Source organism: Mastigoproctus giganteus, chromosome 14 (genome assembly GCF_048544385.1).
Source record: "Mastigoproctus giganteus isolate SK-2022 chromosome 14, ASM4854438v1, whole genome shotgun sequence".
In the NCBI taxonomy this organism is placed as follows: Eukaryota; Metazoa; Arthropoda; class Arachnida; order Uropygi; family Thelyphonidae; genus Mastigoproctus; species Mastigoproctus giganteus.
The window spans coordinates 68,031,466-68,058,170 of NC_143588.1; the positions used below are offsets into that span (position 1 = coordinate 68,031,466).

The 26,705-nt window shown below is 37.7% G+C and overlaps 1 protein-coding gene across 2 annotated transcripts in view; it reads right to left on the reverse strand.

The window, feature by feature from the left end:
* Nucleotides 1–26,705, reverse strand: part of LOC150075197 (WD repeat, SAM and U-box domain-containing protein 1-like) — a 157,289-nt gene that overhangs the window by 47,703 nt on the left and 82,881 nt on the right. For both annotated transcript variants that reach the window (XM_090388648.1, XM_090388647.1), the window contains exon 8: nucleotides 17,015–17,055. In XM_090388648.1, coding sequence (XP_090244774.1) covers nucleotides 17,015–17,055 — 41 coding nt within the window. The remainder of the gene's footprint in view (nucleotides 1–17,014; nucleotides 17,056–26,705) is intronic.

Genomic DNA, 26,705 nt, shown 5'->3' on the forward strand with positions numbered 1-26,705 from the left:
CCCATGCTGTGTCTGAATTATTTATACAGTCTTGTCTAAATGATCCTGCAATGCTCCTTTAACCAGTGACTCAATTATTTTTCCTGGAACAGAAGTCAAACAAACAGGTCTGTAATTACTTGTGTCACCCTTTGATACCCCCCTTTGTGAATTGGAGATATATTTGCACATCTCCAGTCCGTGGGGACTTCCCCCAAGTGCAAAGATGCTGTCATAATTATGGCTAAGGGTTTGCTTACTTCCTTTGCTGCCTCCTTTAATATAACTGGATTGATTCCATCCACTGCAGGTGCGTTTCTTATGTATAACTTCAACAATTTCTCCTCTACTTTGCTCTCAGTTATTACAAAATCATTTAACTCCCTCTTAAGAGTTTGATAAACATCTGGCCTGTCCTCCTTGAATAACTCCTCACATGTGAATGTAGATGCAAAATACTCTTTCAGTTCGGCAGCTATCCGAGAATGATCATCTACAGTCAAACCATTGATATCAGGTGGACCGATCTGATTCATCCTCTTCCTTTTAGTTTATCTCAGAAAGAAGTCTTTGCTATTTTTCTTTGCATTCTTTGCCAAAGATTTTTCATAATCTCCCTTTTTTTTCTTAAACTCCTTTGTGACTTGATTACAGACTACCTTGTATCTACCATAGGCTTCTGTGTCATCTGACAATCTATGTGCATTCCATGCATTTTTCTTCTCTGCCAAGAGTCTCATTAGTTCGTCTGATATCCATTTGGGCCTGAACCTAGAACAGTATTTCTTAGTTGGAACAAAAAGCCTAGTAACTTCCATGATTACTTCCTTGAATGCTTCCCATTTAGAATTTGCTGTTGGTAACATGATCAGTTGGTACTGCTGTATAGACCTAATCAAATTTGTTTACTATACTCCTAGCATTGGTGTTGATGCAAGTATACATGCACCTGTTCTTATTATTAGTTACTCTAACACAGCCCATGTATTTACTTGTTTCATGACCCCCAGCAGTTCCTGAAATCCCCACCAACTGGCTTTCTGGGCTGCTGCTCATTCCAATAGAAGCAGTGCAAGAATCATTTCCACCTCTGCCTGTGGCTACTGTTAACCTATTAGTCTGTGAATCCTCCCAAGCTAGCAGTTTTCTGACCCACCTAACATTGCCTCAATAGCATCAGCAAATATTCTTGTACCCTTTCTATTTAAGGGTATCCCATCCCTGGAGAAGCAATCTCTCCTGTTAACAAGCACAGACCATGCTGAGAAAAATTCTACCCCACGAGCCTTGCACAATATCTCCAGGGCCGAATTGATTGACAAGGCTCTCATCATATACTCCCTCCTATCGTGTCTGAGCAGAATTGCACTTTCAAATTTAACACTAACTCCCAACTTTTTGTCAGCACTGACCTGTACTTGCTTAGTAAATCTTCAGATCTCCTACACTTAATGACAATGACATCACCTTTTGTGCCCTTAAAAGATGATATCTGCTCTACAACGTCATCAACTTTTTCCCCTGGCAGACAAACTCTGGTCCTATTCCTTTTGCACAGTACATTTCTTGTTTCCCTGACAATTGAGTCACTAACAATGACTACCTCCTGTGGGACCAGCGGATTCTGCCCTGAAGGTTGCATGGTGCATAAGAGTGTGCTCTGGAGTTGAGTTGGGCAGCTGAGAACTTGATGGGGGTCCCCCATTTTAATTCCTTTGATGGCATCCACACGACTCTTCAAGCTCTCATAGACATCCATCAGAACGCTGAGTCGGCGCCTAATTTCTTCACATTCTCTGCACCTAGCGCGCGCGCGCGCACACACACACACACACACGCGCGCGCGCGCGCGCACACACACACACACACACACACACACAAAGACATCCTCCATGGCTAGATCATGTCCTATTCGAGAGAGATCCGCAAACATGTTGCATTTTGCAAATTTTTTTAGACTGTGATGCGTTTGAGAATCGTCCCCTATGGTTCTCCTGCAAACAACAGCACTTCTGCTACTTTTCGCAAGTTGCTTTGATGCTCTAGTCTGGGTCGTGATTTCCATTTAAATACGATTTAGTTAACAATAAAAATTAAAAGGGTTGATAAATTTAATTGATTAATTTCCAATACTATACTAAGCTAACAGATTTGTACTACAGTCCTACTACGTATTCACTATCTAGTTTTATGTTATGCCTTACACTATCAAGTTCAAGCTACACGTAATGCTATTCCATATCAATACTACACAATACAGCAAGTTTCGAACAGTACAAGTTCTACCAATACAGGTGATCCCCACTTAACGCTGATAATTTGTTCCGGAAAAATAGAGCGCTAAGTGAGCACCGAATTCCCATAAGGTAACATATGTATTTGTGAATTGTGGTAGGTGCCATAGGATATTTCCTATAATAAACGGTAGTGAAAAGATGCACAAATGTCGGTCAAAATATTTAATATTCAAATATTTGTACATATAAAATATATTCTGCAAAGTATAACGCATAATACCCCTCTTAAATAAGTTCTTTTTTGAAAGTTTCAGCTCCTTGATCTGCACTTGTGGCTTCTCCCTGGATTTTAAATCTATTCAATCAGCCCTTACTAGTTTTAAATGGTCCACATTTTTTTAGGTGAGTTTTCTTCAGATCATCATGTAGGCTAATTTCTCTCCCTAGCCCTATTTGCTTGCAGTGGAACAGCTGTCTTTCCTGCTGCTAAAATTAATTCTTTATTTTTTTATAATTGTTCTTACAGTTAAACTTGCAAGTCCTAAATTATGGCACACATCTGCTTGTTGTTGACCGGAATCGATTCGCTTCAAAACAACTAATTTAATTTTCAAATTCAGTCTTTTTCTTACATTTATAGTCTTCGTACTGCATCCAGACTTTGTTTCTTTTTCATTCTTATCCGCCATTATTAACTCTCCGAAAATGTAACTGCATTGGTTGCTTTAATTATGATACAATGTTCGAGTAAACTGTCCATTACACACAATGTGTAATACTGTACTGAGTGATGACTAACTTCGGATAAATGCTTATAACACAAATATTACAAGCAATATACTTGATAATTTTTTTTAAAACATTGTCTCGGAACTACGTAACAAGTCACTGTACTGAAATTAAATTAGCATGCGAGAAAATTTCACTGATTATGGGAAAATTTCTCAAGTCAGCATGGGAAACATTTTAATGCTGTTTTGCTATTTATTTTCAAGCTATCGTTTCCTTCAAATGAAATTATTTTGCCAAAAAATGCCAAAAATGCAATCTGTAAAAGAGCATTATAGTTGTGACATCATTATAGTCAGATACAGGTTATAATATAAGAACAGTGTTATAGCGAATCAGCGTAAAGCAAACTGCATTATAATGAGGGCCTGCTGTACTAAGTAATAACCCACAAAATCTCTATCTAAGTTCAAAATAAACTAAGTATTGTAACTAGGAATATAAAGCTACTTCTAGAAATTAAATTAATATGCCAATTTGGTCAATAAAATGGTAAAAATTTAAGAAAAATTCTATTTTCTGGAGCCATAAAACATCACCCGCACTGAGCTAATCTCATTCTCAATCCCAAATGATATGTAAAAATCAGTCTAGAAAACCAGCAGGATTACAAAGGGTTATTTCAATTACGTTATGAACATTAACCAACTTTTTCTGGTAGTTAAATTTCTTGTTATTTCATATTTTTGTTGCCTAATTTTTTGTTCAGTCCAGCTGGATTATGAAGGGTTATTTTAATTACATTATGAACATAATATTTTATTTCTATAGTGTTTATAATATTATTGACCAGGGAAAAATGAATAAAAAAATTAACATCAATGTTTGCACAGCTGTCTATTTAATCTAAAAAATATCAATTTCTGGATTAAACATACTTATGCAAATATTAATGTTGCAAAAAACTGATTCCTAATTGGAAATCAGTTTTTTTTTTTTTGGAAAATTCGGATAAACAAATTTTAAAAAAAAATATTACTGTATCTTATTTCAATGTATATCTGACTGGGTTTCATAAAAATAGCCCTAACTGAAATAGTATTAGTATTGACAACATGATGCGAGGGAGCAAAGCTCTAAAAAAAAAAAAAAAAGCACTAAGTGGAAGAAAAAAATCAAAAAAAAAAAAAAAAAAAACCCCAAGCTTTTGAAACAGCATCCTGCACCTTATTTCCATTTGTATCGAACTAGGAAAAAAGTTGAATAAAGAATCTGAAAAATTTAACCGTGACTTATCATAGAGTTTCTGCATTAGAGAGTAAATCAGATCGGACTTTTGTGCACTGGGCGTGGGAAAGTCTTAGACAACCCAGCAGATGTTGCAGATGAATTGAACAGGTATTTTGTATTTGTTTTTACTGAAGAAAGACCCTTCAAATTGAGAAGAGGCCATGCAAGTGAAGTAGAGTCATATGAACTTAGTGATTTTGAAATTACAGATGAGTGTTTATTAGAAAAACTTTCAAGCATAAAGGTAAGTAAGGCTCCTGGACTTGATTGCATATACCCAGTAATTTTGAGGAAGGCTGCCAGGAAGTGTATTGAACCATTGAAGTTAATTATGAAGGCATTTTTAGACTCAGGAGAGATTCCTTTGGTTTGGAGAAGTGCCAACGTATCATCACTACATAAAGGTGCTTCTAAGAGCACAGGAAGTAACTGCAGATGGATTATTCTGACTTCAGTGAAAACCCTAGAGAAAACCTTAGAAGCAATGATTAAGATTGCAATCCAGGGACATTTAGATAGATATGCCATTCTAAATAACACAGTAAGCTATTTTAACATAGTTAAAATAGCACAGTTAAACTTAGTATGCTATTTTGACACAGTTATTCATGAGCTGGATGTAGGAAACAATTTTGACATAATTTATTTGGATTTTAGCAAGCCATTTGACTCAGTCCCCTCATGAGAGGCTATTGTATAAGCTGGGTGACTGTAGGGCAGAAGGCAGAGAGTTGTGATTAATGGATATTCTTCAGACTGGTATTAGTCAGAAGTGGAGTCCCTAAGGATCGGTTCTTGAACCACTGTTGTTTCTGATTTTCATAAATGACATTGATGATGGGATAGAAGGCTTGAAGTCAAAATTTGCAGACGATGTAAAGATTGATAGAGTAGTTAATGATCAGTAACAAGCAGCGCTTCTTCGGGATAACTTAAACAGGCTGCAAGAATGGTTAGAAAAGTGGCAGCTTTGTTTTAATGCAGCAAAATGCAAGGTTAGATATACTTGGATAATAGCAACCCCAAAATAAATTATACACATGGTTAAAATTAATTAAAATCAGTGGAGGAAGAAAGAGATCTGGAAGTTATAATAAGAGCAGGTATGAAGATTTCTGAGTAGTGTAAACAGGCAGTCAGGAAAGCTCATGGTGTCCTACCAATGATTTATCAATCATTATCCTGTAGAGATATGGAGATCAATAGTCCCATGGTATAAGGCAATTGTAAGACCACACTGGAAATACTTTACTCAAGTATGGAGACCTCATTTGAAAAAAAGAAATTGAACTGCTTGAAAGGGTCCAAAGATGGGCAACTCTCATGGTGAGGTCAACATAAGGGTGACCATATGAGAAAAGACTCCATATATGTGGGCTACAGAGCTGGCAACTAGGCACATCAGAGGTGATCTGATTGAGGCTTATAAGACTCTCAGGGGAATTAATGAAATAAACGAAAGTGGAATTTAATTTTCACTGTTATAGAGAATTCCAGAACTCAGGGTCATAAATTAAAATTACAGAGGAAGAGGTTTAGACTAGATTCCTCTGCATCTAAAAAAACTGGGTTTTCTCTTTTGCTTTCAGTGTTACTTTACTTTCAAACAACGGTTCTGTACAAATCGCAAATCTGCCCTACCATAAAATATTGTTCCCGCATCTGGGGCAGTACCTATAAAACTTCTCTTGGGCTTCTAGATTCCATTCAAAAGAGGGCAGTTAGGTTAATTAATGACTTATCTCTAACACAGTCTCCCCACTCCCTGTCTCATAGGTGTTCTGTTTCTGCTGCATGCCTTTTCTATAGATACTTTCATGAGCACTGTTCTTCTGAGTTGGCTTCTATAATTCCCACTTCCTCTTTCAAAGCAGTCCGAACATGTGCCGCAACCAGTCAACATTCTTTTTCTTGTCCAACTAGAAAAATCCCATAGAACCAACTTTTCTTTTTCCTCATTTATTCATTAAACTTCTGTTTTCTAGAACAACCTTCCTTCATATGTATTTCCTGAAAATTACAATCTACAGAAGTTCAAGTTTAATGTCAATAAATATCTTCTTTTCTTTCATCTTCCCAACCTCCAATCCATGCACGGTACTAAGTACTATAGATTCTATTACCTCTCATATTTTGGGGTTTTCATAAAAAAAAAAAAGAAAAGACTGTAGGAAGTTTTCTTTTAGCCAGCAAGTCAATGATTGCTGGAACTGGTTGCCTTCACAGTAGTTGAGGCTGACAGTGAATAAATTCAAAGGTCAACTGGATAGTTACCTAAGTGAGGAGGAAGCAAATAATTTGTATTTTGTTATCTATTTATTCCACCCCCCAGCCAGTGCAGCAAAAGCCTGTGGCTTTCTCGCACTATATGGCTATTACTAATATTATATAAATGCTGTGCCCTGTACTTATTTTGTTCACTAAAGTCTTGTGATTCCTAATGAGATACAATCTCAGTTCAGTAGACAAAATCCTTCTATAATAATGCTCAAGGAATTTATGTTTCGCTAGCATTTAATTTTTTAAGTCAAATTTTGCACCCTCTGAATATGCTAACTACAGAGGAGACAAAATAGCCTCAGTAAACAAAATGTTTCCTTTTATTGGTACTTTCTAAAATATTCTTTCAAATTCTTTCAAATTCTAAAATGGTGTTCGAAGGTAGGCCGCTAGTTAGTACAGCAGACCGAACTTATTGGTAACTCTTTAGGAGGCTTCCGTATCAGCTAGTGTATAATCTTGCTACCTCTACTCTGCCACATAGTGACTGGAGGGAGTCCGAGTAGTGTGTATGCGGGGGGCATTGTCGAGGCCACGTTATGTCAAGGATCTGGGTATATTCTTACCATGTGTACGCCATATCCAAAAATTTCATTACTTCATACAGCGCCGACCGGGCTAGCTGGGTGGGTAAAGTGCCTGCCTGGCAACCCAAAGGTCGCGAGTTCGATTCCCGCCTCGGGCTTGGATCAAAGTACTGCAAAAACCTGGGGAGGTGCATTATGGCCACAGAAGCCTATGCGCCAAGAACTACCAAAAAAAAAAAAAAAAAAAACCTTCATACGGCATGTGTTCCCCCCCCCACCTTTTCTTACTATTGAATACACCATGAATTGTCAAACTAATAGAGCAAGCTTATCTGCAAAAAGATCTAAACCTCCCAAACACTTCCTAGTTCATTTCACAAATATACGTGGTCTCAATTCTAATCTCAACTATGTCCATTTCCACTTGCAGTCTGCCAAACCCCATGTACTTTTTATAACAGAATCTCAGTTATTGGTTGATTCAACTACTGCTCATCTCAGTTGCCCAAATTATTTGCTGTATGATTCCTTTCACCTCAAAGGTGGTACTTGTGCATATGTCCGTTCCGATATTCCCTATCAGAGACTTGGTAGTTTGGAATCTCCTCTTTTCGATCTTCTCTGGCTTAAAACCTCTCTACCCCATTGTGTAAAATTAATCTGTTGTCTCTACCATTCTCCCAACTCCACTAATCACTTTGAGCTCTTTGACTTCCTCTCTTTGCAACTTGACTTTCTCCAGTTGTTGTTGTGATTGGGTTTAAAGACACAAGGGCAACTGAGGCCAAATTGTGTCTATTCATCGTTTAATTGCATGACCCTATCTTTATGATTGTTAAATTATATACTTTTGTATAGGCCAATACATTTTAAGTATATTAAAAGTTCTTCAATATTTGCATTGTTTCCTAGAATATGGGATAAATCAGGTGATACATTAAGCCTAGAAACTGATTGAAACGTGTTTGACCGGATGGTTGAATGCAAGGGACAATCAAGCAGAAAATGGCGGACCGTAAGCCGACTGCTACAGGATGAACACTGAGGTGGGATTTCTCCCAGTAGCAAGTATAGATGGGTATGATGCGTATGTCCAATTCTTAGCCTTGCCAACACCACTTCCTCACGTCTGTTTGGTCTGAAGCAGGAGAGCCACAGCTTTGGTTCTTGTTTTATTTGGTAAAGTTTGCTGTTAGTATTCCTTTTCCATATCTGTGACCAGTTGTTGTAACATGCTTTATGAATAACAGGTTTAAAATCAGTGTATGGAACCTGAGGATGTTGTGAGAGAGTGGGTTGAGGATGTTTAGCGGCAAAGTCTGCACTTTCATTTCCCGGAATGCCAGAATGGCCAGGGATCCAGCAAAATGTGATTGACTGATTGGACACACTACAGGAAAATAGTTGGGAATGAATTTCTTTCAATGTAGGATGAGGAGAGGAGAAATTCTTCCTTATGGCATTGATAGCACTGAGGGAATCCGTGTAGATTATTGCGGGTGAGATGAAAAGTTCAATAATCTTACTAAGTGCTAACTTGATGGCATAAAGTTCAGTAGTGAAGACACTGCATGATAAAGGTAGTGTGGCTGAAATTGTACATGTAGGAAAAACAGCTGCAGCACCTACCTTACTATCAGTTTTCGACCCATCGGTATATATTTTACATGCATCGGAGTTATGGGTAGCATGGGCTGAGTGCAACTGTCTCATGTTTTTGGGAGGTATGACATTCTTCCCCCACTGGAGAAAATATGTATCATGTGAGGCACAAACATACGTCCAGGGTGGAACAGGTGCAGTTGTGTTCTGAAAAATATCAGCTAAATCAATATTCCAACTGTGAATAAGATCTCTGATCCTGAGTGAAGCAGGACGATTTTCATGTGGTTTATTCTCATAAAAAGAATCCCACCGAGTGTGATAAAGATACTCCCAACTGGGGTGCGATGGAAGACTCTGGATCTTAGAAGCATAGAAAAGCAATAATGTTTTCCTACGAAGATGTAATGGCGGCTCGTGGGCTTCAACATAAAGACTTTGCATGGGAGAAGTCCTGAATGCGCCCAGAGCAGTCCTCAGGGCACTGTGCTGGATGACATTTAGCCGATCTAATGTGCTTTTCCTAGCTGAGTCATATACGGGAGAACCATAATCTAAGCGTGAACGGATCAGAGATTTGTAGAGGTGAAGTAAGGAGTACCGATCAGCTCCCCATGACATGGATGAGACTGATCGAAGCATGTTTAACTGTTTTAGACAAGTAGTTCGTAGATATGTGATATGTGCTTGGAAGTTAAGCTTACTATCTAATATCAGACCGAGAAATCTGATGCTGTTTACAACTGGTATTGGACAATTGTTTAGCCGTAATTCAGGATGGTGGTGGACAGCACGCTTCTTACAAAAGTGAGTGGTGGTAGACTTTTGTTCAGCTAGTCGATATCCGTTGCGTGACATCCAGGATTCAATTCTGTTAATGGCAAGTTGGAGTTGACGCTCAATGGTGTTCATGCTTTGAGATTGGCAGGAGATTGCTAGGTCATCCGCGTACATATAAGCCTCCACAGTTTTGGGGATGTCTTTAGTTATGCTGTTGACTCGAATTGCAAATAATGTTGCGCTGAGTATAGATCCCTGTGGTACTCCTTCTTCCTGAATATGGGGTGTAGACAGTACGTTCTGATAACGGACCTGAAAAGAGCGGTGGCGCAGGAAATTCTGAATTATCTGAGGGAGATGACCCCTTAGTCCTAGGTGATAAAGGTCCATAATAATACCATGTCGCCAGGTAGTATCAAATGCCTTTTCAATATCTAAATTGACCATGACTAGATGTTGCTTCATGACAAAGGCATTCCGAATATTCGATTCAGCTTTGATAAGTACATCAAGAGTGGATCTGTTCTTACGAAAGCCGCTCTGATGATCTGTTAAAAGGTTCTCTGCTTCTAAGATCCAGGTAAGCCTCGTATGTATCATTCTCTCAAAAATTTTCCCCATGCAGCTTGTGAGAGATATTGGCCTATAATTGTTAACCAAAGAAGGGTCTTTGCCTGGTTTTGGTATGGCAAGTATGTGAGAGTGACGCCACGAAAGTGGGTAATCATTTTCTGAGAAGATTCGATTATAGAAGATCAATAGGGTACGTAAGTCCTCTTCAAGTAAATGTTTTAGCATGATGTAATGTACGTCGTCTGGGCCGACAGCACTATTTGAAGATTTATTTAAGGATTCTTTGAGTTCTGTTATATTAAATGGTTGATTGTATGGAAGTGAGAGCCGTGTGGAAAAGTTAATTTTGCGGCGTTCTGCATCTGCCTTGATGCGCTGAAAGGAGATGGAGTAGGAAGCAGAAGCAGATATTGAAGAAAATGATTCTGCTAGCGCATTGGCGATTTCCTTAGGTGCCGAGAGATCTTTTCCATTCCAACAGAGTATTGGAGAGGGTGGTCGAGTGAATTTTCCATTTAGCGCTTTAATTCTTCTCCAAATGAATCGTGGGTCAGTGTCTTTGGTGATAGTTGAGGCAAATGAGAGCCAGGAGTCACGCTTGGCTTTTCTCCTAATCTGCCTTGCTTTGGCTTTAAGTCTTTTGTATTCTATCAGATTACTGGTTGTAGGAAACTTACGGAATTTGTTCCAAGCACGGTTTTTCTCACGCTTGGCATTAGAACAATCTGTGTTCCACCAGTTGTTATGGTGGGAGCACTTGTGGGGTCGTGACTTCGGAATTGAATTTTTTGCTGCATTTAGTATCTGATTGGTAATGTAGTTAGTTACGTCTTCAATTGGATGTTGCTGAACATAACTCCTGTCTAACTGGACCTGGGTACAGTAGCTCTCCCAGTTTGCCTTCTTGAACTTCCAGGTGGATCGGTGTTCTAGATTTGCAGTTACTCGTGTTTGTAATGAGCAAAGGATTGGGAAGTGATCACTGTTTAGAGGATAGTTTAGCACTGACCATGTCATACTTGGGAAAATTGCTGGTGAGCAGATTGACAAGTCTATTGCAGAAGTAGATCCTGTAGATAGGTGAATATAAGTGGGAGATCCAGAATTTAGTATAGTTAGGTTGTTATTATTCATGAATGTTTCTATTAATTTGCCTCTTGTGTCAATCGCAGGCGACCCCCATAATGGATGGTGGCCATTGAAATCACCAAAAAGGCAGATTGGAGATGGTAGTTGCATAACCAAATTATCAAGTTCTGTATTTGACAATGGGTGAGAAGGGGATATATATATAGAAGTTAGGGTAATTGATATACCGATTGAAATACGTGCTGCCACAGCTTCTAGACTAGTTTGTAATTGAATTTGCCTGGACGGTATGTTTGATTTTATAAGCACAGCTACTCCTCCGCGAGCAGGAGACTCCGAAATCCTGTCTTTTCTATATATTGTATAGTTTGTAAATTTTGGTGAAGCTTGAGATGATAAGAAAGTTTCTTGTAGACATACTCCTATCGGATTATATTTAATCAGTAAATCTTTTATGTCGTCAGAATTGCTTCTTAGTCCTCTGCAGTTCCACTGTATGATATTAGACATTATTTGATTTTAGTTGTGCTCGATTGGTCTGACTGTTTTTTAGAAGTGGAGCATTTCGGTCTGTCTTGTTTTATTTTATCTTTTTTCGGAAAATAGGGGCGTACTGAATCCATGGTGTCATTTGCATGGAGTTCCAAAATGGGTTCCCCATTATCTAAACGCTCATCTACTTCCATACTGTTGGTAGGAGTTTCCATTTGTTTTGAACCTGTGTCAGATTTCCTTTGCTCTGTGTCATATGGGACCGATGGAGTATCACTAGGGATACTGATTGGGGTATTTGTAGCTTCGCTAGTTTTATTTTGAGGATTTTCTTTTTTTGAATTTGAAAGGGTAGATTTAAGCCAATTAGCCATTGAGGTATTAGGCGGGATTGATACATCTGTTTGTGCTCCAGTAGATACATAGTTTCTAGTGCGAACAGCGTAGGATCGACTGCTAGGCATGTTCAACATTACTTGCCTACGTGCTTCAGGAAACGTAACTTTATTTTCTACTTTATATTTTTGAATTTTTTTCCCTGTAATCCATAATTCGCAAGATTTGGAAAAGGCAGGGTGACTTCCCTTGCAGTTTGGACACGCAGGGGTTGCCACTGAGCAATCAGCTTGAGTATGGTCTTTAGATCAGCATATGGGACAGATGGAGTCACCTCTACATGCCTGCTGTGAATGACCATATTTCTGGCATTTGAAGCAACGAACGGGATTCGGAATATATGGTCTAATACGGCAATTCAAATAGCCAGCTTTGATTGAGGATGGTAAGTCTGGAGTACTGAATGTTAAAATGATGGTTCTAGTTGGAGTTAGATTCCCATCTTTTTTAGTCATGATTCTTTTTACACTTGTTACCTTTTGACTACTAAGTTCTTGGAGTAGTTCTTCTTCGGAGACTGAAGTTAGGTCCCACTCACTGATCACACCTCTTGATGAATTTAAGGTTCTGTGGGGAGTAACGGATACTGTTAGCCCCCCAAAAGACGTTGTATTTAACAGCCGCTCAGAATGTTTTGAGGTGGCTGTTTCGATCAGGAGGTCTCCGGATTGTAGTCGCTTCACCATTTTTGGTGACCCTGCAATAGACTCTAAACACTTCTGTATCAAGAATGGTGATAACTTGCCTACAGGTTGGGCAGATAACGAATGTACCACCAAGAAATTCGGTATCTCATTTGGACATTTTGCTTCTGTTCGAAGCCTTTTTGGGTGAACAGAGTCATGGTCAATATCGGGAGTCTCTTGTCTTGAGCTCAATGGCTCTAAAGGGGGATAATTATTTTTATCCATGTTAGCTCCTTTTGGCCCTGGGGGTTTACCTTTACCACCCAGGTTACCGGCCCCGCCACGGGGAGGCAGGAGCAGTGCCGCTTGTGGCCAAGCGTATAGGTTAATATAGTTAGTAGGAGTACTAAATTAAAGAAAAAGGTTCTTTCCTTCTTCTGGGCTCACCTCTTAGTACTTTTAAGAAAATGAAGCTACTTAACGAAAAGGTTTAATAAGTAAGGGAGAAAGCAAAATAGAACCTAGTCGCTTACCAAAAAACGCTCTTTAAACGCACGAGAATCGCTTGGCCACGGAAACGCTTGGCACCCGGGGCCACTTTCTCCAGTCAAACTTTCCTAACAGTGAAGTAATTTTCCTTTGTGATTTTAATGTTCACAACTCCAGCTGGCGTCCATTTTCAAGTCACGTCGACCCAGCTGGTTGAGATGCTGAGGCTTTTGCAATTACTAATGACCTTGCACAGATTGTTCATTTACCTACAAGGATACCGGACAATCCTAACCATACAGCCAACACGCTTGATCTTTTTCTCACGAACAACCCTTCTAAGTACACGGTCAAAGTGAGTGGTCCTTTAGGCACCTCCTCAGATTACAACTTAGTGATTGTCTCTTCTCCAATGGAGCCGTTATCTCATGGCTATTCCCAACCTCGTATTGTCTGGCATTACAAGAATGCAAAATGGGATGACCTGCAAGATTTCTTTTTTTCTTTTCCTTGGTCGGATTACTGTTTCAAAACTTCTGATGTCAACATTTGCTCAGATCGTGGCAGTGAAATTATTCTTGTAGGAATGGAATCCTTTATTCCACACTCCACATTAAAATCTCATCCTTTATCTAAACCGTGGTTTTCCAATAAATGTGTGAAGGCTGTTCAAGATAAGAACGTTGCATATCGTAATTGGCTTGTTTCAATTCTACAGTTTCATTTTTTGCCTACATCAAAGCCGACAACAATTGTAAAGCAGTTATGAATCAGTCCAAACCAGATTTTGAACAGACTAAGAGTAGAAAACTTGCTTCTTGCCCTAATGGTAGCCGAGCATTCTGGTCTCCTGCCAAAGCTATTGGCCGCAACTTTTGCTAATCTCTGCTCCCACCTCTGTTAAAACCAGATGGGTCTGTTGTCACTAAAGCCAAGGATAAAGCTGATCTGCTAGCATCCTATTTTTTTTCCAACTCCTGTATTAATGATCTTAGTAAAACACCTCCTACTATTCCCAACATGCTCAATTCAATGCCTCCTGTGGTCTTCTGTCAAAAGGATACCAGAAGGATTTTGATGAATCTTGATGCAAAGAAATCTCCAGGTCCTGGTATCTCTCCACTTGTTCTCAAAACCTGTGCTCCTGACCTTACTCCTGTTCTTTGCCGCCTTTTTTCACTTTCTTATTCCAAAGGTGTTTTTCCTTCTGCTTGGAAATTTGCTCATATCCAACCAGTTTCTAAAAAGTGTTACAAATCCCTCCCATCCAATTATCTTCCCATTGCAATTGGAAGGTAATTGGATGGGAGAAACCTTCCGTCTCATCTTTGATCACCAGTATGGATTCAGTCAGTGTCGATCCACTGGTGATCTTCTGGCTAATGTTACTCATTTATGGACAAATTCAATGGAAAAGTTTGGCTCTTGACATCTCAAAGGCTTTCGATCATGTTTGGCATAAAGGTCTTCTAAACAAGCTTCCATCTTATGGTTTGCCAACTGTTTTTTGTAATTGGTTATCCAGTTTTCCCTCTGATCACTCACTGAGGGTGATGGTAGATGGCTCTCTGTCTTCTAACTTCTCCACTAATGCCGGTGTCCCCCAAGGTTCAGTTCTTTCCACCACAATTTTCCTCTTGTATATTAATGACCTTCTTCCATCAAATGGAAATCCTATCCACAGTTTTGCCGATAATAGCACATTGCATTCCACTTTCCATTTTGAGAAATCTTGCCCTGCTCGGTCAGCTTCAACTTCTCGAATATCCGCTACCAATACCTTAAATGCCAATCTCCAGGGAATTCTCCAATGGGGCAAAGACAACTTAGTTGATTTCAATCCTTCTAAAACTCAGTCTTGTCTTATATCTCACAAAAAGGATTCTTCTACTCCTATGCTTATCTTTGGTGACACTCCGATTTCTAGGCAAAATGATATATTTCTTTTTGGGGAATTACCCTGACTTCTGATCTCTCTTGGCACAAGCACATTACAAATATTGCTTCCTCTGCATCTAAAAAACTTGGTTTTCTCTTTCACTCTCGGCATTACTTTTCTTCCAAACAACTGTTCACTCTTTACAAATCGCAAATCTGCCCTACCATGAAATATTGTTCCCACATCTGGGGCGGTGCCCCCGAAACCTCTCTCAGGCTTCTAGATTCCATTCAGAAGAGGGCAGTTAGGTTAATTAATGACTCCTCTCTAACAGAGTGTCTCCACTCTCTTTCTCATAGACATACTGTTTCTGCTGCATGCCTTTTCTACAGATACTTCCATGGGCACTGTTTTTCTGAATTGGCTTCTATAATTCCCGCTCTCTCTTTCAAAACAGTCCGAACACATACCGCCACCAGCCAAAATCCATTTATTGTCCAACTTAAAACTCACAGAACCAACTCTTCATCTTCCTCGTTTATTCATTCAACTGCCGTTTTCTGGAACAACCTTCCTTCGTACGTATTTCCTGAAAATTACAGTCTACAGAAGTTCAAGTCTAATGTCAACAAATATCTTCTTTCATCTTCTCAACCTCCAACCCAAGCACGGTACTAAGTACTATAGGTACTAAGTACACGGTACTATAGGTTCTAATACCTCTCGTGTTTGGGGTTTTCATAAAAAAAATAAATAAATAAATAAATAAAATAAAAAAAAGTGTACCCCATCCCTGTAGAATCAGTCTCTCCTGTTAACAAGTACAGACCAGGCTGGAAAAAATTCTACCCTTGAGCCTGGCACAATCTTTCCAGGGCCGAATTGATCGACAAGTCTCTCATCATATACTCCCTCCTATCGTGTCTGGGCAGAATTGCAGACACTTTCAAATTCAACCCTAATTCACAGCGTTTTTTTCAACAGTGACCTGTACTTGTTAAGTAATTTCACCGGTCTCCTACTCTTAATATCTTTAGTGCCAACGTGTACAACAATATCTAAAAGATGATATCCGCTCTACAACGTCATCAACCTTTGCCCCTGGCAAAGGTTCATACAGAACTGTAATCCAATGCACTTGATTCAGTAGATCACCTGGTAGATCACCAGGTGATCTACCAGGTGGGCAGGAGCAGCAGTGCGTAGCACATGCTTCTTGATAAGACTGGGGTTCGAGCCCGTGACCACCAAATACGGAGGATGCAGAAAAGTCAGGGAATGACCACTGCATACCCCCGGAGCAATATGGCCTTAGTTGCTAATACTCCTAAAAGCCAAATAACAAACAACAAACAGGTTATCTAATGAATCAAACTTGGGTTACTAAAGATACAAGACACAGTGTACAAGATAAGGCTGTACACAGGAATCATTTGGACGTTTCTGCTAGTTTGTAAAATACCCAGTTCCTGAATATGTATAATTTAATATCTTGGCTTCTTACACTATCATCCTTTTTTTTTTTTTTTTTTTTTAAATATCTAAATTGTTATGCTATTGGATGATGAAATCCAACTTAGAATTTTGTCCTGCTTTAAGAAAGCACAGCACTATTACAAACACAAATGCCATTCCTGATATTAAATTAGTCTGTTTCTCAACTTTACTGAATTTATCCAAGATTTCTTGTTTATTATTTTACAACTCTTTCACTTTGTTTAAATCATAAGTGATCACAGTTTGGCCAAAGTCATGTGAACTGGGCAAGTGACAAGCTACAAGACTATTCAGGAAGGAAGATGATTGTAATGTTTATAGTAATTTTTGATAGGGATCAAAATTTGAAAATGGATTGTATTAGAATGTTCTTATTACTGGGAAAATACAAATACCAAAACCTCATTATTAATAGACGAGATATAAAATTAATAATACACATAGAATTACACCAAAATTAATACTGCAAGTGGCAAATAATGACCTTGTCATTTGAAATTTTAATGAATTAAATCAAATTAATGTTATAGTTAAGAATTTAAATTGTACCTGCTATGCTTTTCCAGCTTCTGTAACAATTGTCCTGTACCCTGTAGGAATACAATTCCAAGCTTTAATATATTAATATATATATATATATATAAATAAAGGCAACTGTACAAAAATGAACTGGACAATAACATTTTTTTATGAAACAAGAGAAGTAAAAGTAAAAGCCAAATTTTGAACATGTGAAAATCATACAATTATACATTGCTCTTTGTTGAATAGTCACGAGAGAGAGAGAGAGAAGGAGAGAGAGTATACAAGCGATTGCCAGTTTATTTGGAATTACAATTCCTAGATAAAATTAGATAAGATTTCTACAGTCAAAAATTAAAATATAATAAAAACAAATAAATAATAACTTGCAATTTTTGCAATTGAAACTTTTTTTTTTATGTACACCCCAAACACGAGAGGTATTAGAACCTATAATACTTAGAACCGTGGCTTCTCCGTAGCCAGGTGGGCAGAAGCAGCAGTGCGCAGCACACGCTTCTTGATTAGACCAGGGTTCGAGTCCATGACCACCAAATATGGAGGAGGCAGAAAGGTCAGGGAATGACCACCACATATCCCCAGAGCAATATGGCCTTACTTGCTAATGCTCCTAAAACCCAAACAACAGAAACTTAGTACCGTGCTTTGGTTGGAGGTTGAGAAGACGAAAGAAGATATATGTTGCACTTGCACTTCTGTAGATTGTAATTTTCAGGAAATATGTATGAAGGAAGGTTGTTCCAGAAAACGGCAGTTGAATGAATAAATGAGGAAGATGAAAAGTTGGTTCTGTGAGTTTTTAGTTGGACAATAAATGTATGCTGGCTGGTGGCGGCATGTGTTCGGACTGTTTTGAAAGAGAGCAGGAATTATAGAAGCCAATTCAGAAGAACAGTGTCCATGGAAATATCTGTAGAAGAGGCATGCAGCAGAAAGAGTACATCATGTATGAGACAGCGAGTTGAGAGATTGTTAGAGAGGAGTCATTAATTAACCTAACTGCCCTCTTCTGAATGGAATCTAGAAGCCTGAGAGAGGTTTTGGGGTCACCACCCCAGATGTGGGAACAATATTCCATGGTAGGGCGGATTTGCGATTTGTAAAGAGTGAACAGCTGTTTGGAAGAAAAGTAATGCCGAGAGTGAAAGTTAAAATCAAGTTTTTTAGATGCAGAGGAAGCAATATTTGTAATGTGCTTGTGCCAAGAGAGATTAGAAGTCAGGGTAATCCCCAGAAGAGATATATCATTTTGCCTAGAAATCAGAGTGTCACCAAAGGTAAGCATAGGAGCAGAAGAATCCTTTTTGCGAGATATAAGACAATACTGAGTTTTAGAAGGATTGAAATTAACTAAGTTGTCTTTGCCCCAGTGGAGAATTACCTGGAGATAGCCATTTGAGAAATTGGCAGCAGATTTTCGAGAAGTTGAAGCTGATTGAGCAGGACAAGGTTTCTCAAAATGGAAAGTGGAATGCAAAGTGCTATCATCGGCAAAACTATGGATAGGATTTCCAGTCAACAGAAGAAGGTCATTAATATACAAGGGGAAAAGAGTGGTGGAAAGAACTGAACCTTGGGGGACACCGGCATTAGTGGAGAAGTTAGAAGACAGAGAGCCATCTACCATCACCTTCAGTGAGTGATCAGAGAGAAACTGGATAACCAATTACAAAAAACAGGTAGTAAACCATAAGATGGAAGCTTGTTTAGAAGACCTTTATGCCAAACATGATCGAAAGCCTTTGAGATGTCAAGAGCAACTGCTTGTGTTTCACCAAACTTTTCCGAACTAGCAAATAAAGAAGGTATTCTCAACTAGAAGTGGGTTATTTATCAGAGTAGTAAGATATATCATAACCTGATGTTTTGTGGATTCCTCCATTTACAAGAGATTAATACAGATACATATTTATATCTATATTCTGGTATTAAGAGTACATGCAGGTATAGAGTTATAGGAATAAGACACCAAGTCAATCTTGTGCTGTGCTGCAATAAAGAGCTTGAAATACGTAGATATTCACTTTTATGTATTTGTTCTTCTAAATGTTATGTGCTGCAGTCAAAGTCAGTTGAATGGCAATTTTTGCTAACAGGAGACAAAATTAGGTAAAAAATTGGAATAGAAATAGACATTCCTACTTTCAGGACCTGACAACTCATAATGTTGGTATTTAGTAAAAGGAAAGTAAAAATTATACAACTGAAGACTACAAAGTTTGTATTCAGATGATCTGGTAGTCTAATTTCCTATCCATGCTAGCAAATAGCCCTGGACATTGTAGTTATGTTGACCATGCAGCTTGTCACTTGCCAAGTTGGCATTAGCTTTAGTTGAGGCATATGATGTAAGAAAGCAAGCTTATACAGCATCAGCCAAAAAAATAAAAAAAAAAACACCTTCCCATTTCACCCAGCTATTTGTTTCAAATGTTTGTCTAGTTCTGCCTTGAATTTATTTAAGTTATCAACTTCCACAACAACAGACGGAAGTTTGTTTCAGCAATCAACTACCCGCTGGCTAAAGGAAAATTTTCACACATCTATTCAACACCTGTCTTTCCTCAATTTCAGTTCATCTCCTCTCAGGTTTGCAATCTGAGCAAGAGGAAGAATCTCATCAGCACTGAGCCTACTGAGCCTCAATCCAATCATGGCCTTGTACACTTCAATCAGATCACCTCACAGGTGCCTAGTCTCCAGATGCTGGAATTTGCAGGACTTAAGCCTTTCTTCTTAAGAGCACCCCTTTGTTCCCCTCACCAGTCTTATTGCCCTTCTCTGTACTCATTCTAGCAACTCTACATCCTTCCTAAAATGAGGCTTCCAGACCTGTGTGCAGTACTTAAGGTGTGGCCTGACCATTGCCGTATACAAGGGGATAATCACCTCCTTATCCCTGCTCACAAAATTTCTGTATATCATTGACAAGACACCATGACCTACTCAGGCAGCCTGTCTGCACTACTCAGAAAACTACATATCTGATTGCACAATTACCCCTCTGGTCTCTTTTCATTCTCCACTATCCTGAGTGTAACACTACACAGTTGGTACATTTCTGTGGGGATATTGCAACCCATATGTAGTACTTTGCATTTGTCAATATTAAACTTCAGTTGCCACTTCTCAGCCCATCTGCCCAACTTTTCCAGATCCTGTTGCAGCAGCATACTGTCATTACTGTTATTAACAACCCTCCCAACCTTTTTATCATCCACAAACTTTGATATTAAGCTTGATATAACTTCATCAATATCATTGATGTGACATTTATTTTGGGGATATGCATTTCAATAATCAAGATTCTCAGTTTTGGAGGCCAGGAAGGAAGAGAACTGTAAGAAACAAGGAATTTTGTAACAGTAAAAATTCTGATTGTAGCTCCAACACTATGTTAATCGATGTTTCATCTCAGATGGCAGTAGGTACAATAAGAAAGGTTTGTAGAGAATGATATTGGCAAGGGAACAGACTGTGGGTGAAGTGTAGGTAAAAAGGAACTGTGAAGCAAAAGGCAGGAGAAGTAAGAGAGGTGGGACAGGAGAAGTTGGAAAGCCTTCACATTCCTTGTAAAACTAATAAAATTGAAGGTGAAATAAAAAATAAAAAAAACTATGTGCCAGGCATATAATGAGTTGCTGCCACTGTACTCTGAGACTGATAGTGTCACTGATAATGTCACAGCAGCAGCCGTTAAAAACATCTTTACTGCAGGAACTCATTATGAGACTAGTACAGTAAAATAAATAAAAAAAGTACTGCTGCATTATTTTTATTTAAAAAATAATTTCAGTAAAATGAAATACAATGAATGGAATTTTTCAATGTACTAGTGTATAATGAAATAATTTATATAAAATATATTATAATAACACTAAAATTATTGGTCTATGGTAACTTTTTTTTTTTTTTTTTATGAAAACCCCAAACACGAAAGGTATCAAAACCTATAGTACTTAGTACCGTGCATGGATTGAAGGAGAAGTATGGGGAGAGGGGGATGCCGGAAACTTTGCTCTAGAGACTAAACATGGGTTTCACCACTTCAAGCCTCCAATAAGCAAAGTGGTGGTATTTCACCAGTTGATGAAAGTGAAACAAGATATATAATTTTGACACTCAAATGATTTTAATTCCCAAGCGAATACTCCATCGATTGTCGTTCCATTATGTGTAGTGTTTACTAAAGTATTTGACTTAATATCTAAATTGAAGACATCTTTCATAAATTTACAAAACTTCTTTCCAGCCCCATAATTTAATTCTAGATTTAAATCACCAGCAAGAACTAAAGGTATACGATCCAGTGGCTCTTAGAATAATTTTGCACCTTCAATGGAATACGGCATCAAATCCTTGTTTATGAATTTTTTAATTATATTCAACGACATCCCTGGGGTGATGTACATCGCAACAATGAAAATAGATTCACTATTGAATTTGCACAAAGATCCATAAATGTCTCCAATTTCATCTGATACCACTGTCGCATTGCTGCTATTATGTTGTGCAAAGATATGTGGTGTACTGATGATAGTTGAGACTTCACGTTGATATATCGCAACACCACCACTACGAACATCCGACCTTTTAAATTGAGTAACACACTGGAATGGTTTAAGTAATATATGTTCATCATTATCCAACCACGCTTCACTTAATATCAATATTTTGGATTGCTATAAGATTGTGTCCGTTTCAATATCTCAAACATGGGCCCATAAACTTTGTACTTTCATTGCCAATATAGATACACCACTTTGTATGAAATCTTGCGGTTCATCCTGTAGAGATGGTAGCTTATTATTTTTCAAGTGATCTAGTTCAGCACGAAGTTCTATATTACTAGTAGCTGTGCCATGGTGAAATGTGAAATCGTCGTGGGGATTTGTAATATATAAACCTTGCAATGAGGCCACTCGAGATAATGCCACGTATACAAGTTGCTGTTGATGATCTTTCTCATAATTATATACAACTTTGTCAAAGGTCCCTCCTTGAGATTTATGTATAGTCAAAGCACAAGCACATACTAAAGGAAATTGTGTATGTTTACATGTTAATTTCCTATTGTTCTTGAATAGAATCATAGTTGATCGTTTTATAACAGGTACGGATTGACTAGGTAAATGTTATCTTTCACATATTGTTTATAATGAGATTGAAGGTTATGTCCTATTTTTAACTGAGGAAATTTCATCCATACTCATTTAACTGTTTCGTCGTCCTCAAATTCGAAATATACTAAAATAGTATATTTCGAATTTGAGGCACAGTTTGATTGCACCATTTACCAATCCATCAACCATATCTATATTTGTAGTAATCATGTATGGTTTTCCTTTCAATAATGGTAGAATGTATGAAAGTCCTGCAGTTTCAGTTAGTGACATTTTATGAATTTTATTTTGAATCCCTTGCGAACATAACTTAGTAGCATCTTCTTTGGTAACAAATCTCGATTCTATAATTTTAAGTTCATCTGGTAATAACGCTTCTCCATTGCCTATTTTTGTAAGAATTTTAGAAAATGTACTATTGGACTGTCGAACAACTTGTACTAATTTATGAAATTGTAGTGAATGCCATAATTCTGGAGCAATCTCTAATGACTTGTTTATAAATTCTTTCGATTCCAATACAGAACAAGTAACGTTACCTGTTTTTCTTACTGATTTAAATGCAATTTGCAAATTTTCTGCAGTATGCATTTGCATAATTTGCATTGCCATATATAGCAAATGTTGGGGAGTTACTCTACAATGATCAGATCTATGAATTTCACTCGATGCCATCATAAAGGGAGTAATTTTCAATCCATTTTTAAATTTTCATGCAGGTTCCAAATATATAGCTGGAAAAGAAAGTTCTTCTTCATGTATATCAAATATGAAACTTGTTGGAGATGATTTCTGACCAAGTGCTATACATAAATATTTATCTTCAGACCATAATAATGTTTGTTGTTGAATTAACAATAGTTCATCATCATTGTTGACAGGTTCCGCAATTTCATCCGAATGTCCAGTTCACTATCATCATTTGTCCCCAAGAAATTATCACTCACTTTTATGCTGTAGAATTTATACAAAGATGAATTTATCAAATAACGTAACCATATTTTCACTATTTTCTTCTGCATACATCCTTGTAGATATGATGATTCATTGTATTTATGTTAACTGGTACATTTATTACTTGTCCAATGATCCCATATTGTCCATGTTCATAACGTAAATGACAAATTTGCATAAAGGGTATTCGTGGTGATATCAAATGCTCAGTTACAACATCTAGTGGAGGCAAATGAGTAGGATATGTTGGATACATAAATACATTTGATGTGGCCATAGTTGGTATCTGTCCCTCTTTTAATGAATTATGACATGTATTACACGTCATGAAAGTACTCACTTCTTGTAAATGAAATTGGTTTTGAAGTAATTCATATGAAGTTGTTGGAAATGGTTTCAAATCTAACTGAAACCATAAATGATCATAAACATTACAACTAAATCCAAATGGGTTTTTGTACACTAGTTTTTCAAACTCATTGTCAGCTCATGGAAGAATCTCATTATTAGCCATTTCTAATTTTGCTTTTTTTTGTGCACGATATTAATTCATTTGTTTTGCTGGAGTTTTAGATTCCTGATAAGTATCAGACATAGTAGAACTCTGTGGTTGAATTTCATTATTATTTGGAATAGTTTGAATTTCCAATTTCCTTTTCTTCTGTTCACGATATTCCTTCAATATTTCAGCTCGAGTTTTTTGGGTGCAGTTTGAAAACTCTCAGGCGTAACGAAACACTCTTGTTGAATTTCATCTGGATTCACATTTCTGTCCAACTTCCCTTTCTTTCTTTCACAATATTCCTTCGAATGCTGAGCTGTAAATTTTGGCACAGTCATTTGCGTATTAATCATTATGCTGATATAATGGTATAACATAGCGTGTCACTGCTCAATTGTACTTGTTGTGTCACTGCACTTGTTGTGTACAATTGAGTTTTCTTGGGTGCATGCATTGTACTTGTTGCATCACTGCAGCAACAAGTACAATGCATGCACATTGGGTTTCATGACGATTCCTAGGTAACATAATGCTTTTTTCCAAATAATGGCGGCAAAAATGTTTTTAACACAAAAAAAAAAAAAAAAAAAAAAAATCAGCAGACAGCATATAAGAGGAAAGTAAGCAAATGAAGCAGTACAGTGGATAACGGTTATTGTGATCATTTCAGGACTCAGCTAAAATTATAACAATAACAGAAGAAACAAGAATGTACCTGCCTGGCACTGTTTATTGATGCAGGAAATGTGTACATAAAAAGGTGGAACTGTACTGAAAGAAAACTTTAAAATCAGGTAATATGAAATATTTTGACTGTCCACTATTTCTTCCAGAAAGCCATCAATAAAAATGAAACTGTCAATGATTTTGGAAATCTGTATGCACCCATTAAAAACAAATAGAGAAACTATTAAAATCAAGAATTCAAAAAAGATTACTGCTCTACTGTAAAACGGCTAGACTGGTAGGAGTATATATACAGTACTTTCTTTCATGGAGTAACAACACTCAAGGACACACAAAGTAACAGTGCTAACTAGCCACACAACATATCAGAGTTCAAGGACAAATTGGGATGCCACTTAATCACACAGCATTTTTTCGGTACATAACATAAACCAAAGCACTGATTACAAGAAATAGCATTTTTTCCATGTGTTAGTATACATCTGATCAGAACTTCATGATAACATTATGTGAATAATAACATTATCCACGTTCACAGTAAGCAGCATGCACTTACTTGGGTGAGTCAGGACTAACTGCCAGTCCTTGTAGTCAGGGGTACTGGCACTGCACAGCCCTGTATGGACATGGTGGTTAGAATAATACAGTACTACACATTGATAAATTAATTTTATATTATGAAAATACAGCTCAAAAATTAAAATATAGTTGAAAATATATGTTAAAGCTGGATAACTCTAAAGACATAAGTGGATACAGTGCAACCCTGACATCAGTGGCATATCCAGGTATCACTGTAAGGGGGGGGGGGGAATGGTGACTAGGCTTTTTAGCTTTTTTTTTTTTTTTTTTTAGACTGCCTCCTGTGTTTGTTTTCTTTAATTTCAGATTTTTGGTGGGGGGGGGGGGCATATTACCCCTCTGCCCACCAATGACATAATGCAAGTGTCAGGCAACAATTTTAATACCAGCATTATAAGCAAAGCACATTACAGCCAAAAAAAATTTACCATTTTTTTTTATATAAATACACTTTACTTTATTTACTAATGTTTTATGCAGACTAAAATACAAAGTATTAAAGGTGATATCATTTCCTTTATATTCTACTAATACATAATGCTGTTATAGACTTACATTTTATGCATCCATTCTGAAATAGTTATGTAATTTAGTTTGCTGGAACTGATGACAGCATTTTTTCAGTACATAATTCTTAATAGTGGTCAGATGCAATAAATGAAGATGTTCACTATCATTCTGATGTTCTAACTATGCTATTACCTAATTAACGTTTTCAAGCACTTTGTTAATTTCTGGTGCTTTTTCCATACACAAGTCATCCACATTATCCTCTGAGTCACTCCCTACGCCGACCGGGCTAGCCAGGTGGGTAAGGTGCCTGCCTGGCAACCCAAAGGTCGCGGGTTCGAATCCCGCCTCGGGCTTGGATCAAAGTACTGCAAAAACCTTGGGAGGTGCACTATGGCCACAGAAGCCGATGCGCCAACAACTACAAAAAAAAAAAAAAAAAAAAAAAATCACTCCCTACATCACCAGCCTTCTGTTTGTGAATTGTCTTCTCCTGTTCCCAGGGGTTGGGATTTCTTCCTCGCTTAGATAATGCACAAATGGAGCAGCTTCTCTTTCAGAATAAGCAGCCTTTGCTTCTTGTTCTGAAAATGCTGCTAATTCAAGTTTATTAGTAGTGATTTTGTCTTTTCCAATACATTTTTTTTTCCAGTAGAGTTCAATTGCTGTTGAGCTTACTTTCTCCCATGCTAATCCAATATTATATGCAACATCTTTCATGGAGATCATAGTCTTTCATAGTGTTAGTTTTCATAATTCTTGAACTTGAATTTCTGAGTTCACAACACTGGCAAGTAGCCTACCATAAGAGTAGGCTTTGAGGGCTTGAATAATGCCCTGATCCATGGGCTGAATTAGTGCAGTTGTGTTCCTCAGCAGGAAAGCGACTTTGAACTTGCTATCTTTCAATTTCAGGATATCAGCCGAAAGATGAGTTGGGTAGTGATCCAACAGTAACAGAGCCTTTTCTTCAAGTCTTCAAGTGGGGTCTCGCTGATGGTACAAAACTCACTTTCAAACCATGAAGCAAAAATATCACTCGTCATCCAAGCATTGGAACTCTTAAAAATCACAGGTAAAAATTTCGTGTTGATGTCTTAAAACACCAGGGATTTAGACTTTTACTGATGCACAATGGCTTTAGATTGTGATTTCCAGTCTTATCTATGCACAACAACACTGTAATTCTCTCTTTGTTAGGTTTCAATGCCCGCTTTGATGGGTGCCATTTTAATATCCAATAAGAGAGAGAGTTCATAGTACAGTGCAGTTTCATCACAGTTGTATAACCATTCATCTGCCAATCCACCAAATTAAATTACATTACACAGAAATCCAG